Source organism: Rhinoderma darwinii, chromosome 2, assembly GCF_050947455.1.
Source record: "Rhinoderma darwinii isolate aRhiDar2 chromosome 2, aRhiDar2.hap1, whole genome shotgun sequence".
Taxonomy (NCBI): domain Eukaryota; kingdom Metazoa; phylum Chordata; class Amphibia; order Anura; family Rhinodermatidae; genus Rhinoderma; species Rhinoderma darwinii.
This window is the reverse complement of record NC_134688.1, coordinates 296,002,687-296,018,139: the sequence shown is the minus strand read 5'-3', so window position 1 is coordinate 296,018,139 and position 15,453 is coordinate 296,002,687. Positions and strand designations below refer to the sequence as shown.

General features: G+C 41.4%; 1 protein-coding gene across 2 annotated transcripts in view; it reads left to right on the top strand.

The window, feature by feature from the left end:
* VEZF1 (vascular endothelial zinc finger 1) overlaps positions 1–15,453 on the top strand; it is a 98,563-nt gene that overhangs the window by 51,425 nt on the left and 31,685 nt on the right. For both annotated transcript variants that reach the window (XM_075853481.1, XM_075853482.1), the window contains exon 5: positions 13,256–13,306. In XM_075853481.1, coding sequence (XP_075709596.1) covers positions 13,256–13,306 — 51 coding nt within the window. The remainder of the gene's footprint in view (positions 1–13,255; positions 13,307–15,453) is intronic.

Genomic DNA, 15,453 nt, shown 5'->3' with positions numbered 1-15,453 from the left:
AGGAAAGGAGCGCTATATGTTTGTTGGAGTCCAGATTTTGTTGGATTGGTTTTCGGGTGCCATGTCGCATTTGCAGAGCCTCAGAGGTATCAAAGCAATGGAAACCCACCAAAAGTGACCCCATTTTGGAAACTACACCCCTCAAGGAATTCATTTATGGTTGTTGTTAGCATTTTGACCGCACAGTTTTTTCACAGCACCTATTTCAATTGGGCTGTGACATTAAAAAAATGTCATTTTTTCCAATAAGATGTAATTTTTTACCAAAATTTCTTATTTTCACAGGGAACAAAATACTCAATTTTGTTGCCCAATTTCTCCTGAGTGCATCAATACCCCATTTGTGGCAATAAACTGCCGTTTGGGCCCATGGGAGGCCTCAGAAGGGAAGGAGCGCTGTGTGTTCTTTGGAGTACAGATTTTGCTGGTTTGGTTTTCGTGTGCCATGTCGCATTTGCAGAGCCCCAGAGGTATCAAAGCAATGGAAACCCACCAGAAGTGACCCCATTTTGGAAACTACACCCCTCAAGGAATTCATTTATGGGTAATGTGACCATTTAGACCCCATAGTTTCTTCACAGAACTTATTTGAATTGGGCTGGGAATGAAAACAAAATTATTTTTGTCAAATAATATGTAGTTTTGGCTGAAAATTTCTTATTTTCACAAGAAACAAAATACCCCATTCTGTTACGCAATTTGTTCTGAGTGCCGCAATACCCCATTTGTTGTGATAAACTGCCGTTTGGGCCCATGGGAGGGCTCAGAAGGAAAGGACCACCATTTGGCCTACTCGGGATTTTCTAGTGCGAAGTCATGTATGCAGAAGCCCCTGAGGTACCAGTACAGTTGAAACCCGCAAGAAGTGACCCCGTTTTAAAAACTACACCCTTAAGGCATTCATCTAGAGGTGTAGTGACCATTTTGACCGGAGACCTACACCCCATAAACTGTAATGTGGGTTCTCCCGGGTATGGCAATACCCTACATGTGGCTGTTATCAGCTGCCTGGACACACAGCAGGGCCCAGAGGGGAAAGACGAGGGGGGATAAGCTGTGCGGAGTGCATCAGGGTAAGTAAAATTGGGGTAAATTATAAACCAAGGAATGTATGATAAATTTTAAAACACTTTCATACAGAGCTCTGGTTATTCGGGACACGTGTCACATTGATATATTGTGTCCTCCCTTATCCCCCTCTTATAGCCGACTTTGCACCTCTTTTGACTTTTTCCCTTCTTGCCAGTTTGGGGAACTTCCCCTGGAAAGTGTTGCCCTGGTACGATGCGTGTGGGCTCGCTTCCAGAAGTACTGGGTGCCCCCCCTTCTTGGTCCCTAAAGATTAGGTTCTTGATAATCACCTCTTGAAATTCCAGGAAAGTTCCCGTCTGGCCTGCACATCGACGTAGCACGTACGCATTGTACAAAGCCATCTATATGATGTTCCCGGCCAGCTTCTTATACCACACCGCATGGCGCTGTAGGGCTTCAGGGCTTGATCTTACAAGTCCATCACTCCCATGTACCTATTGTAGTCCAGGATGCAGTCTGGTTTGGGGGTGGCCTTTCCTTCATATATCCTAAACCTGTAGGTATACCCTGATGCACTCTCACAGCTTATACATCTTCACGCCATACCTTGCCCTCTTACCCGGCAGGTACTCGCGGAATTGAACCCTCCCTTTAAAATGTACCAGGGACTCATCAATAGAAATACACTTCTCGGGGGTGTATGCTTGGGAAAACCGGGCACTGGAACGGTCTAATAGGGGTCTCCGTTTAGACAAACGGTCAAAACTGGGGTAATCTCGGGGTGGGCACGGCTCATTATCAGTATAATGTAAGAAGCGAAGTATTGCCTCATTTATTTATTTTTTTAGGTTCCAGTTCAGTTCTGAAGTTGCTTTGAGGGGCCCATATATTAGAAACCCCTATCAAATACCCCATTTTAGAAACTAGACCCCTCAAAGTATTCACAACAGCATGTAGAAAGTTTATGAACCCTTTAGGTGTTTCACAAAAATTTAGAGCAAAGTAGAGGTGAAATTTACATTTTTTTTGTTGTCAGAAATTCCTCTTTATACCATTTTTTTTTTATAACACAAAAGGATTTATCACAGAAACGCAACTTAATACGTATTGCCCAGATTCTGCAGTTTAGAGAAATATCCCACATGTGGCCCTTGGGCGGTAATGGACTGAAGCACCGGCCTCCGAAGCAAAGGAGCACCCAGTGGATTTTGAGGCCTCTTTTTTATTAGGCACCATGTCCGGTTTGAAGAGGTCTTGTGGTGCCAAAACATTGGGAACCCCCCAAAAGTGACCCCAATTTGGAAACTAGACCCCTTGAGGAATCCATTGTAGTTTTCTTGGGGTGCATGCGGCTTTTTGATCAGTTTTTATTCTATTTTTAGGTGGCGTGGTGACTAAAAAACAGCAATTCTACTATTGTTTTTTTTTCGTTTTTTTTTACAGCGTTCACCGTGCGCTATAAATGACATATTCACTTTATTCTGCGGGGCGATACGATTACGGCGATACCAGATGTTTATAGTTTTTTTTTATGTCTTATGGCGTTTGCACAATAAAATACGTTTTGTAAACAATCATTCACTTTTTGTGTTACCTTATTCTAAGAGCCATAACGTTTTTATTTTTCAATCAATAAAGCCGTGCGAGGACTTATTTTTTGTGTAACGAACTGTAGTTTTGATCAGTACCATTTTTAGGTACATGCGACTTTTTGATCTCTTTTTATTCCATTTTTTGGGAGGTGAAGTTACCAAAGAATTGTGATTGTGGTTCGGTTTATTATTATTTTATTTTACGGCGTTCACCGTGCGGGATAAATAATGAAATAATTTTGTAGTTCAGGCCGTTACGGACGCGGCGATACCAATTATGTATAGTTTATTTGTTTGTTTATATATTTTTATTAATAATAAAGGACTGATAAGGGAAAAGGTGGGATTTTTACTTTTATTACTTTTAAATCTTTTATTTTCTAATTTTTACACATCTTTTTTTAACTTTTTTTTCACTTTTTTACTTTGTCCCACTAGGGGACATGAGGGCAGGAGGCTCTGATCGCTATTCTAATACACTGCACTACATGCGTAGTGCAGTGTATTAGAACTGTCAGCTACTCACTGACAGCAAGCATAGTGGGTCCTGACGTTGTCAGGACCCACTAGGCTTCCGTCTATGGCATAGCCGGACGCCATTGTTTGGTGTCCGGTTGCCATAGTCACCATCGCCGGCCGCTATCGTGTAGCAGGCCGGCGATGGCAGCTTAACCCCTAAAAAGCCGCGATCTCTATAGAACGCGGCTTTTAAGGGGTTAATCAGCGGGGACACAGCGATCGGTCCCCGCTGTAGGAGCTGTGACAGCTGCTGAACAAGACAGCAGCGTCACAGCTCCTGTATGTGTCGGGAGGACGGCCGAAACGGCCGTTACTCCCGAGACGTACTATTACGGCATGGAGCGCGAACGATACAGCTGCCATGACGTAATAGTACGTCAAGGAGCGGGAAGGGGTTAAAGAGGCTCTGTCACCAGATTTTGCAACCCCTATCTGCTATTGCAGCAGATAGGCGCTGCAATGTAGATTACAGTAACGTTTTTATTTTTTAAAAACGAGCATTTTTGGCCAAGTTATGACCATTTTTGTATTTATGCAAATGAGGCTCGCAAAAGTCCAAGTGGGTGTGTTTAAAAGTAAAAGTCCAAGTGGGCGTGTATTATGTGCGTACATCGGGGCGTGTTTACTACTTTTACTAGCTGGGCGTTCTGATGAGAAGTATCATCCACTTCTCTTCAGAACGCCCAGCTTCTGGCAGTGCAGACACAGCCGTGTTCTCGAGAGATCACGCTGTGTCGTCACTCACAGGTCCTGCATCGTGTCGGACGAGCGTGGACACCGGCACCAGAGGCTTCAGTTGATTCTGCAGCAGCATCTGCGTTAGCAGGTAAGTCGATGTAGCTACTTACCTGCAAACGCTGATGCTGCTGCAGAATCAACTGTAGCCTCTGGTGCCGGTGTCCTCGCTCGTCTGACACGATGCAGGACCTGTGAGTGACGACACAGCGTGATCTCTCGAGAACACGGCTGTGTCTGCACTGCCAGAAGCTGGGCGTTCTGAAGAGAAGTGGATGATACTTCTCATCAGAACGCCCAGCTAGTAAAAGTAGTAAACACGCCCCGATGTACGCACATAATACACGCCCACTTGGACTTTTACTTTTAAACACACCCACTTGGACTTTTGCGAGCCTCATTTGCATAAATACAAAAATGGTCATAACTTGGCCAAAAATGCTCGTTTTTAAAAAATAAAAACGTTACTGTAATCTACATTGCAGCGCCTATCTGCTGCAATAGCAGGGGTTGCAAAATCTGGTGACAGAGCCTCTTTAAGAAGCTTTCTAAATGCTGTTTTGAGTACTTTAAGGGGTGCAGTTTTTAAAATGGGGTGATTTGTGGGGGTTCCTAATATATAAGGCCCTCAAAGTCACTTCAGAACTGAACTGGTCCCTTAAAAAATAGGCTTTTGAAATTTTCTTGAAAATGTGAGAAATTGCTGCTAAACTTATAAGCCTTGTAACGTCCTAAAAAAATAAAAGGATGTTCAAAAAACGATGCCAATCTAAAGTAGACATATGGGAAATGTTAGCTAGTAACTATTTTGTGTGGTATAACTATCTGTCTTACAAGCAGATACATTTGAATTTAGAAAATGCTAATTTTTTGCAAATTTTCTCTAAATTTTGGTGTTTTTCACACAAAAATATTGAATATCGACCAAATCTTTTCACTAACTTAAAGTACAATATGTCACGAGAAAACAATCTCAGAATCGCTTGGATAGGTAAAAGCATTCCCGAGTTATTACCACATAAAGTGACACATGTCAGATTTAAAAAATGAAGCTGTCATAAGGTCCAAAAGTGGCTGCGTCCTTAAGGGGTTAATGATATAGAGGATGGGATTAATAGCACTATTTCTATTTTTGCAGATGACACCAAGCTTTGTAGTATTGTTCAGTCTATAGAAGATGTTCGTAAATAGCAAGCTGATTTGAACATTCTAAGTGTTTGGGCATCCACTTGGCAAATGAGGTTTAATGTAGATAAATGTAAAGTTATGCATCTGGGTACCCACAATCTGCATGCATCATATGTCCTAGGGGGAGCTACACTGGGGGAGTCACTTGTTGTGAAGAATCTGGGTGTACTTGTAGATCATAAGCTAAATAACAGCATGCAATGTCAATCAGCTGCTTCAAAGGCCAGTAAGAGATTGTCGTGTATTAGGAGGCATGGACTCACGGGACAGGGATATAATACCACTTTACAAAGCATTAGTGAGGCCTCCTCTAGAATATGCAGTTCAGTTCTGGGCTCCAGTTCATAGAAAGGATGCTCTGGAGTTGGAAAAAATACAAAAGAGCAACGATACTAATAAGGGGCATGGAGAATCTAAGTTATAAGGAAAGATTAAAAGAATTAAACCTATTTAGCCATCAAAAAAAGACGACTAAGGGGGGGGGGGGGGGGGACATGATGAACTTATTTTTTGTATGTGCCATTAATATATTTAAATATGGTGAAATCCTGTTCCATGTAAAACCCCCTAAAAAAACAAGGGGGCACTCCCTCTGTCTGGAGAAAAAAAAGATTCAATCTGCAGAGGCGACAAGCCTTCTTTACTGTGAGAACTGTGAATCTATGGAATAGTCTACCGCAGGAGCCGTCACAGAAGGGACAGGAGATGGCTTTAAAAAAAGGCTTAAATAATTTCCTAGGACGAAAAAAATAATTCGCTCCTATGTGTAGAAATTTTTCCCATTCCTTGGTTAAACTTGATAGAAATTTGTCTTTTTTTTTTTTTTTCAACCGTACTATGTATCCTGTGAACAGATCAGCTGTATCTTGCGCTGAATCCTGTATCAGTCAGGTCAGCGGTACTGATGGGTCCTACACACAAAATATTTACTATTTCACATGTTCTATATGTCTACTTTGTTTGCATAGTTTTTTGAACATTCTTTTATTTTTCTACGAAGTTACAAGGCTTGGGCTTCAGATGGTTTTTCAGACGGCTAGCATCCCTGACCCATTCATTTCAATGGGGCCATGCACACTTCAGTTTTTTTTGACGGTCCTGTTGCTCCGTTCCTACAAAAGTAGAGCATGTCCTACTTTGGTCCGAGATTCCGTGACTGTGAGGCCCATGCAAGTCAATGGGGCCGTCAAAAAAAACTGAAGGCACACGGAAGGCATCCGTGTGCCGCCTGTGCTTGACAGAGCCGTTGCCTAGCAACGGCCGGACGGGCAGAGGTACACATACATACATACATACAGACAGGTACTGCACTGCACTAATCGGCAGCCCGTTCTCTCTGTCAGCACAGATAGAGAGAAGAGGCTGCTGATCAGTGCTGGAACGCAGCGATATTAAAGGGAATGTGTCACTAGAAAAATGTTTTTGTTTTTTTTAGTTAAACAGTTCGTGTATAGGTGATTAAACATTGTTCTAATTTTTTTAATTTTTTCACGAGTCAGGAAATATTATAAATTAGATTCTAATTTAACATTTCCCAGCGCTGGTCTCTAGATGGAGCAATTCCAAAAATTGCAGCATTGCATGTGGTAAAGCAACCACATTGCTTTATGCTGCAAAATTTGAGAAAACTCACTCGCTCTAGTGAGCTCTCAGAATCCCCCCTCCTTTATCCTGGCTAGTGCCGGGAGAAACGAGGGGATTGAACTGTCAAACCTCCTACACTGTGTGTCGCCATTTTTTGAGCTAACACAGTGTAGTAGGTTAACATACAGTAGTAAACACACAGTAAAACACGTACATACACAGACCTAACTTACCTGCTCCTGCCGCCGCCGCTCCCTCCGGTCCGTCTGCTACCTCCGCTCCAAGTGCACAAGTCCGGAAGCCACGACCGGAAGTAGTAATCTTACTGTCCGGCCGCGACTTCCGGTCCACAAGAAAATGGCGCCGGACGTCGCACAGTTCAATTTGGACTGTGTGGGAGCGGCGCATGCGCCGTTCCCACACAGACGGCGTACAGCATAGTGGATGGAACGGGCCCCGTTCGCATTCACTATGGGACTGTATGTGCCGTATTCCATGTCTGTATGTGTCGTTAATCGACACATACAGAGATGGGAAAAAAAATGGCAGCCCCCCATGGACAAGAAAAAGTGAAAAAATAAAAAAAAGGTAAAACACAAACACACAAATAAATTTTTTTTTTTTTTTAATTAAACACTAAAAGCAAACTGATATAAAAAAAAAAATTCCCGTGACACTGGTCCTTTAAGAAAAATAAGTTCATACGTACCCCGGCCGTTGTACTCTCGGAAACTGAAACACGGAAGTGTACACTAAGTACACACGAGAAGCACACTGTTCCAATCACGGACACACGGATCTGTGAAAAACTGCTGTGAAAACGGTGATGGAAGTGTGCATGAGGCCTTAGAACTTTAGCAGCAATTTCTCACATTTTCAAGAAAATTTCAAAAGGCTTTTTTTCAAGGACCAGTTAAGTTCTGAAGTGGCTTTGGGGACCTTATATACGCGATAGACTCCATAAATCAACCCATTTTAAAAACTGCACCCCTCAAAGTATTCAAAACAGCATGCAGAAAGTTTCTTAAGCCTTTAGGTGTTTTACAGGAATTAAAGCAAAGTTCGAGGGGAAATTTACAAATGTCATATTTTTTTTTTCCAAAATTCATTTGTAATACATTTTTTTTTCTGTAACACAGAAGGTTTTGCCAGACAAAACGCAACTCCAATATTTATTGCCCAGATTTTGCTGTTTTTAGAAATATACGACATGTGGCCCTATTGCGCTAATGGACTGAAACACAGGCCTCAGAATCAAAAGAAGCACCTAGAGGATTTTGGGGCCTCCTTTTTTTTTAGAATATATTTTAGGCACCATGTCAGGTTTGAAGAAGTCTTGTGGAAATTCCCTAAAAGTGAGACTGTTTTGGAAACTCCACACCACAAGGAATTTATCTAGGGGTATAGTTAGCATCTTGACCCCATAGGTCTTCTGCTATATTTATTGGAATTAGTCAAAAAATTTAAATCTACTTTTTTTCTGAAAAAACATTGACATTTTCACAAGGAATGAAGAATAAAAAGCACCCCAAAACTTGGAAAGCTATTTCTCCCGATTTACGGCAATACCCCATATGTGGTAATAAGCACCATTTGGATTTTGGAGCGCAGGTTTTGCTGAATTGGTATGCAGTGCAGTGCCGCGTTTGCAACGCTCTGCAGGGACCAAAATAGTGGAAACCCCCCAAAACTGACCTCATTTGGGAAACTATACTCCTAGAAAGATTCCTTAAGGGGTGTAGTGAGCATTTAGACCCCACAGGACTTTTTGCTGAATTCATTGGATTTAGTCTGTGAAGATGAAAATCTCCTTTTTTACTGAAAAAAACGTAGACATTTTTACAAGTAATAAAGGAGAAAAAACACCCCAACATTTGAAAAGCAATTACTCCCGATTACTGCAATACGCCATATGTGGTAATAAACTGCTGTTTGGACCTACGGCAAAGTTCAGAAGGGAAGGAACACCATTTGGCTTTTGAAGCTCAAGTTTTACTGCAATGGTTTTCGGATGTCATGTCGCATTTGTGAAGCCCCTGAGGGACCAAAACACTGGAAACACCCAAAAACTGACCCCGTTTGGGAAACGACACCACTTAAAGAATCTCTCTAGGTGTATAGTGAGCATTTAGATCCCACAGGTCTTTTGCAGAATTTATTAGAATTAGGCTGTGAAAATGAATATTAACATTTTTTACTACTAAAATGTTGAATTTTTTTATTTTCACAAAGGCTAAAGAAGAAAAAGCACCCAAACGTTTGTAAAGCAATTTTCTTCCTAGTACGGCAATACCCCATGTCATAAATGGCTCTTCATTAGAAATTAATTAACCCTTTCAAGACTGATCTATTTTTTTGCTTTTTCGTTTTTCCCTCCATACTTTCCAAGAGCCATAAAGTTTTTTTCTTTTTCTGTCAGTCGAGTGGTGTGTGTGGGCTTATTTTTTGCAGGAGGAGTTGTAGTTTCTAGTGACACCATTTAATGTACTGAGAAACTGAAAATAAAATTCTTTGCAAGCTGAAATTGGAAAAAGCTGCAATTCCTCCATTGTTTTTTGGGTTTCGTCTTTACGGCTTTCACCGTGCGGTAAAAACGACAACTTTAAATTTTTTCTGAGACTTAATACTATTAAGGTGATGCCAAATTTATACAGGTTTTTTTAAATATATATTTTACTACTTTTACAAAGTAAAAACTTTGTTAAAAAAAAAAAACCTGTTTATGTTTCACCACATTCCGAGAGCAAGAACTTTTTTTGTTTTTGCGGGATGAGCTGTAGTTTTATCGGTACCATTTTTTTGGTACATACAACTTTTTGATCACTTTCAATTAATTGTTTTTTTAAAAGAAAGTGTGACCAACAAAAAACAGTGATTTGGGAGTTTTAAATTCTTTATTTTTTACGGCGCTCACCGTGCCGCTCACTCACTATGGGTCGAAATGTTGCCTGTCGACTGTGGATGTCCTGACAATAAAAACCACTTTGAAGCTTTGGAGACGTGTGCTGTTGTCCTACTATTTCTTTTGGAATATCCTGTGGATATGTCATCAATGTCCTTCATTGGAAAACCACTATAAATGCCACGGTCGCTATTGACCGTGGCATTTAACTAAACGGCCAGGAACAGCGCCATCGCTGTACGTGGCAGTTAGGGCAGCGTGTCAGCTGTAAAACACAGCTGATATCTGCAGTGTATGGAGCGTGCCCAGAGCATGAGCCCGCTCCATACATCGTCCTCTCCCCGCACCATGATGTGCCGGCACATCACGGGTCGGAAAGGGGTTAAGTAAGAAACGGTCAGGGGGACCGGTGCAGCCGGTTCCCTTGACTACCGACTATAAGACGCAGGGACTTTTTAGCGAGATTTATTCTTGCTAAAAACGGCGTCTTATAGTCCGAAAAATACGCTATATATATTATACATATACTAGTCCTTCTCAATGAATTAGAATATCATCAAAAAGTTAATTTATTTCAGTAATTCAAATTAAAAAGTGAAACTCCTATATAATATAGATTAATTACACACCCTGATCTATTTCTAGCATTTTTTTCATTTAATGTTGATGATTATGGCTAACCGTTAATGAAAACCCAAAATTTAGTGTCGCAGAAAATTAGAATATTATATAAGCCCAATTTCAAAAATGATTTTTAATACCGAAATATTGGCCTACTGAAAAGTATGTACAGTATATGCCCTCACTACTTGGTTTGGGGCACCTTTTTCATGAATTACTGAATCAATGCGGCGTGGCATGGAGGCGATCAGCCTGTGGCACTGCTGAGGTGTTATGGAAGCCCAGGTTGCTTTGATAGCGGCCTTCATCTGCATTGTTGGGTCTGGTGTCTCATCTTCCTCTTGACAATACCCTATAGATTCTCTATGGGGTTTAGGTCAGGCGAGTTTGCTGGCCAATCAAGTACAGTGATACTGTGGTTGTTAAACCAGGTATTGGTACTTTTGGCAGTGTGGGCAGATGCCAAGTCCTGCTGGAAAATGAAATCGGCATCTCCATAAAGCTTATCACCAGAGGGAAGCATGAAGTGCTCTAAAATTTCCTGAGTTGACTCTGGACTTGATATAACACAGCGGACCAACACTTGCTCAGTGGTCCAAAGTCCTGTTTTCAGATGAAAGGCACTCAATCCAAGTTGCTTGCGGTCCATTGTGAAGTTTCCACAGTCAGTGATGGTTTGGGGAGCCATGTCATCTGTTGTTGGTGCACTGTGTTATATGAAGTCCAGAGTCAACGCAGCCATGTAGCAGGGGGGCTTAGCCCGCTCTGGGTTAAGCGCTTCACTGCAATGTGCAGTATCCTGCTCGTTTAACCTCTTAGATGCTGTGGTCAATAGCGACTGTGACATCTTAGCAGTAAAAAACGGGGGTGGCCCGCTCTGATGTCCCACTTTCCCTCAAGGCGATTGCGGGGTGGCTATGGTTGTAATGACAGCTCCCAGGTCTGCCATCTTTGTGCTCCTATTAAGTCCTAGGAGGTTAGTAGATCGTAGTTTTACAATCAAGATTAGTATTGCAGTATATTGTGTAAGCAATCCAATGATCTCTGGTATAAAATTAAAAAAAAGTAAAATACAGTTACTTGTTTTTTCCTTGTAGAAGTAGTGAAACATATTAAAAAATTATATACATTTTGTATCGCAGTAATAGTATTGACCCGTAGGCTAAAGCGAACATGTAGTTTTTACTGCACGGTAAACACCGTAAGGCTGGGTTCACACGACCTATTTTCAGGCGTAAACGAGGCGTATTATGCCTCGTTTTACGCCTGAAAATAGGGCTACAATACGTCGGCAAACATCTGCCCATTCATTTGAATGGGTTTGCCGACGTATTGTGCAGACGACCTGTAATTTACGCGTCGTCGTTTGACAGCTGTCAAACGACGACGCGTAAATGGACTGCCTTGGCAAAGAAGTGCAGGGCACTTCTTTGCCACGTAATTTGAGCTGTTCTTCATTGAACTCAATGAAGCACAGCTCAAGATTTACGAGCGTCTCAGACGGCTCGCAAAATGCGAGGAGGAGCATTTACGTGTGAAACGAGGCAGCTGTTAACAGTCTGTCTTTTCACACGTAAATGCCTCTCATCGTGTGAACATACCCTAAGAGTGCTGTTAGAATGCATTATTCGAAAAGGTGACCATTTGCTAAAGAGTTAATATATAATATCACAAGTGGAAATGATGTGTTAACCTGCAGGGAATTACAAATTTCACACATTAGATGTTTTCGAGCAGTTCTTGGCACCCTGTATCCTTGCATTAGAATGTGGACACAGGCTGATATGTACTCTGTCACTAGGAATCACTTAAAGGCTACGTACACACGGGGCATATACGCTGCGTAAAGGTACATGGGGAACTCCGGGCGAAAAACCGCACCAAATTGTGTTGCTGCAGCCTGTGATAAGCTGCAGCAGCGGTCACATGGGATGAAACGTCATCGAGGCCGGCTTCCTGGGATGATGTTTCATCTCATGTGACTGCCGCTACAGCCTGTGAATGGCTGCAACGGTCACACGGGATGAAATGTCATCCCAGGAGGCTGGCCTGCAAAATGTCAAATAGGTATAAGGGATTTTTTTTTTCTAAGTTGCGTTTTTTGTGGCATAATCGTTGCGATTCCACCGCAAAAGTCGCAACACTTGACTGTTTGTTGCATGTTGTAGATCCCCATTGAAGTCAATGGGGAAAACCTGCAACAAACTACCCACGATTCCACAAACACAATTGACATGCTGTGGCTTAAAAAAAAAACAACCACACCTCAGGTGAATTTGTGTGCGGAATCTCCACATATCACGTATGCAGTGTGTGGATGAGATTTCTTGAAATCTCATCCACTCTTCTGCTACTGAATTGTGCTACGAATTTTCTGCATCTGAATGCATATTCGGAATATTTACGCCACGTGTGGACTAGCCCAAATTGTTTCAACTCTCAATCATGTTATATTACAGAAGTACTATTTATGAACTTACCCAATATAAGCTTTAGGCTGGATTTACACACGTTTTGCTATGTTTGTAATTACTTTTATTGCAGCGTTTTTTAGTCCGGCCAGCTGTTACATTAAAGTCTATAGCCATTTTGTGGTCAGTGCTTTTGTTTTATTATTTTTTTCAAACTCCGCATTCTTTGGGTCTAGCATTTTTTCCATAGGTTTCTCTATAGGACTTAAAAAACGCCAGAAAAAAAAAGCACGTACAAAATGACACTAAATTAAAAACGCCACTAGAAAACACCCTAATAAACACATCTTACATTTTAGTAATGCTAGCATTTTTAGAAGCGTTTATTGATGTAGTTACCAGAAAAATTGAGTGTGTTTTGGCAGTTTAGCCCAAGGATCCACTACAGAATTCCTGAAATTTTTGCCTTCCTAGGTAAATACAGAGGTTGTAGTAAAGGGCCTTGATATTATGTCTTACTTTTTGTGTTCTCTGTTTTCCAAATTCAAACCAATACATGTCAGATGTATAATGTGGAGCTGCCTTTTTATTTTAGTATGTTTAGAGAAATTGTGACTGGTGATCTCTCCTAAGAATGTAACATAGCATTTTTTTTTCCCCCTTTTTTATAGGACAACTTCATGAACTTCAGACTCCAGTTCATTGTCGAATCAAATATGAAGGTATTTGTGTTTACATTTTACATTTTAACCCCTTTAGGACACAGCCTGTTTTGGCCTTGTGGACACAGATGATTTTTTCAAATCTGACGTGTCACTTTATGTGCTAATAACTCCGGAACGCTATTACCTATCTAAGCGATTCTGAGATTGTTTTATCGTGACATATTGTACTTTGTTAGTGAAAAAATGTGGTCGATAAATTCAATATTTATTTGTGAAAAACGTAACATTTTAGCAAAAATTAGCATTTTTCTAAATTTAAATGTATTTGCTTGTGAAACAGATAGTTATCCCACACAAAATAGTTACTAGTTAACATCCCCCATATGTCTACTTTATGTTTGCATAGTTTTTTGAATGTCCTTTTTATTTTTCTAGGACGTTACGAGGCTTAGAACTTTAGCAGCAATTTCTCATATTTTCAATAAAATTTCAAAAGGCTATTTTTTCAGGGACCAGTTCAGTTCTGAAGTGGCTTTGAGGGCCTTATATATTAGAAAGTCCCCATAAATCACCCCATTTTTAAAACTGCACCCCTCAAGGTATTGAAAACCACATTCAGAAAGTATTTTAACCCTTTAGGCGTTTCAACAGGAATTAAGGCAAACTAGAGGTGAAATTTACAAATTTCATTTTTTTTTGCCGAAATTCATTTGTAATAAAAAAAAGATCTGTAACACAGAAGGTTTTACCAGAGAAATGCAACTCAATATTTATTGCCCAGATTCTGCAGATTTTAGAAATATCCAACATGGGGCCCTAGTGTCCTAATGGACTGAAACACCGGCCTCAGAAGCAAAGGAGCACCAAGTGGATTTTGGGGCCTCATTTTTTTAGGAATATATTTTAGGCACCATGTCTGGTTTGAGGAGGTCTTGTGGTACCTAAAAAGTGACCCCATTTTGGAAACTACACCCCTCAAGGCATTTTTCTAGAGGTATAGTTAGCATTTTGACCCCACAGTTTTTTTGCAGAATTTAGTGGAATTAGTCTGTGAAGAAGAAAATCACCTATTTTTCTGTGGAATAAAGGAGAAAAAGCCGCCCAACATTTGTAAAGCAATTTCTCCCGATTACGGCAATACCCCATATGTGGTCTTAAACTGATGTTTGGACCCACAGCAAGGCTCAGGAGGGAGGGAGCTTTAGGATTTTGGAGCGCAGATTTTGCTGGATTGGTTTTCAGTGCCATGTCGGGTTTGCAACGCCCCGGAGGGACCAAAACAGTGGAAACCCCCCAAAAGTCACCCTATTTTGGAATCTACACTCCTCAAGGAATTTTTCTAGAGGTATAGTGAGCATTTTGGCCCCTCAGGATCTTTTTTAGAGCTAAGGTGACCAAAAAACAGCAATTTTTGCGCTTTAAATTCTTTATTTATTACAGCGTTCACCGTGCGCAATAAATTACGTTTTAATTTATTCTGCCGGTCGGTACGATTACGCCGATACCATATGTGTATAGTTTTTTTTTTACGTTTTGCAGTGTTTGCACAATAAAATTAAGTTTCTATAAAATAATTTATTTTTTGGGACACGCTATTCTGAGTCGTAACTTTTTTTATTTTTTCGTCAAAAAAGCTGTGGGAGGTCTTGTTTTTTGCGGGACGGGTTGTAGTTTTTATTGGTACCATTTTAGGGGAAAATGCGACTTTTTGATCACTTTTTATTCTATATCTTGGGAGGGGAAGCCCCAGACATCGCTGTTCATATGTGGACAGCGATGTCAGGGAATTCCAGAGTCCAGGAGCAGAGCCGACACCAGCGCTCTGCTCCGCTCTGGGCAAGACCTTGACACACTGTCCATATATGGGCAGCGATGTTAGGGAATTCCAGAGTCCCGGAGCAGAGCTGACACCAGCGCTCTGCTCGGGACTCCGGCTCTGGGGCTTGGGGAAGCCCCAGACATCGCTGTTCATATGTGGACAGCGATGTCAGGGAATTCCACAGAGTCCCGGAGCAGAGCCGACACCAGCGCTCTGCTCGGGACTCCGGCTCTGGGGAAGCCCCAGACATCGCTGTTCATATGTGGACAGCGATGTCAGGGAATTCCACAGAGTCCCGGAGCAGAGCCGACACCAGCGCTCTGCTCCGCTCTGGGCAAGACCCTGACACACTGTCCAGTTATGGGCAGCGATGTCAGGGAATTCC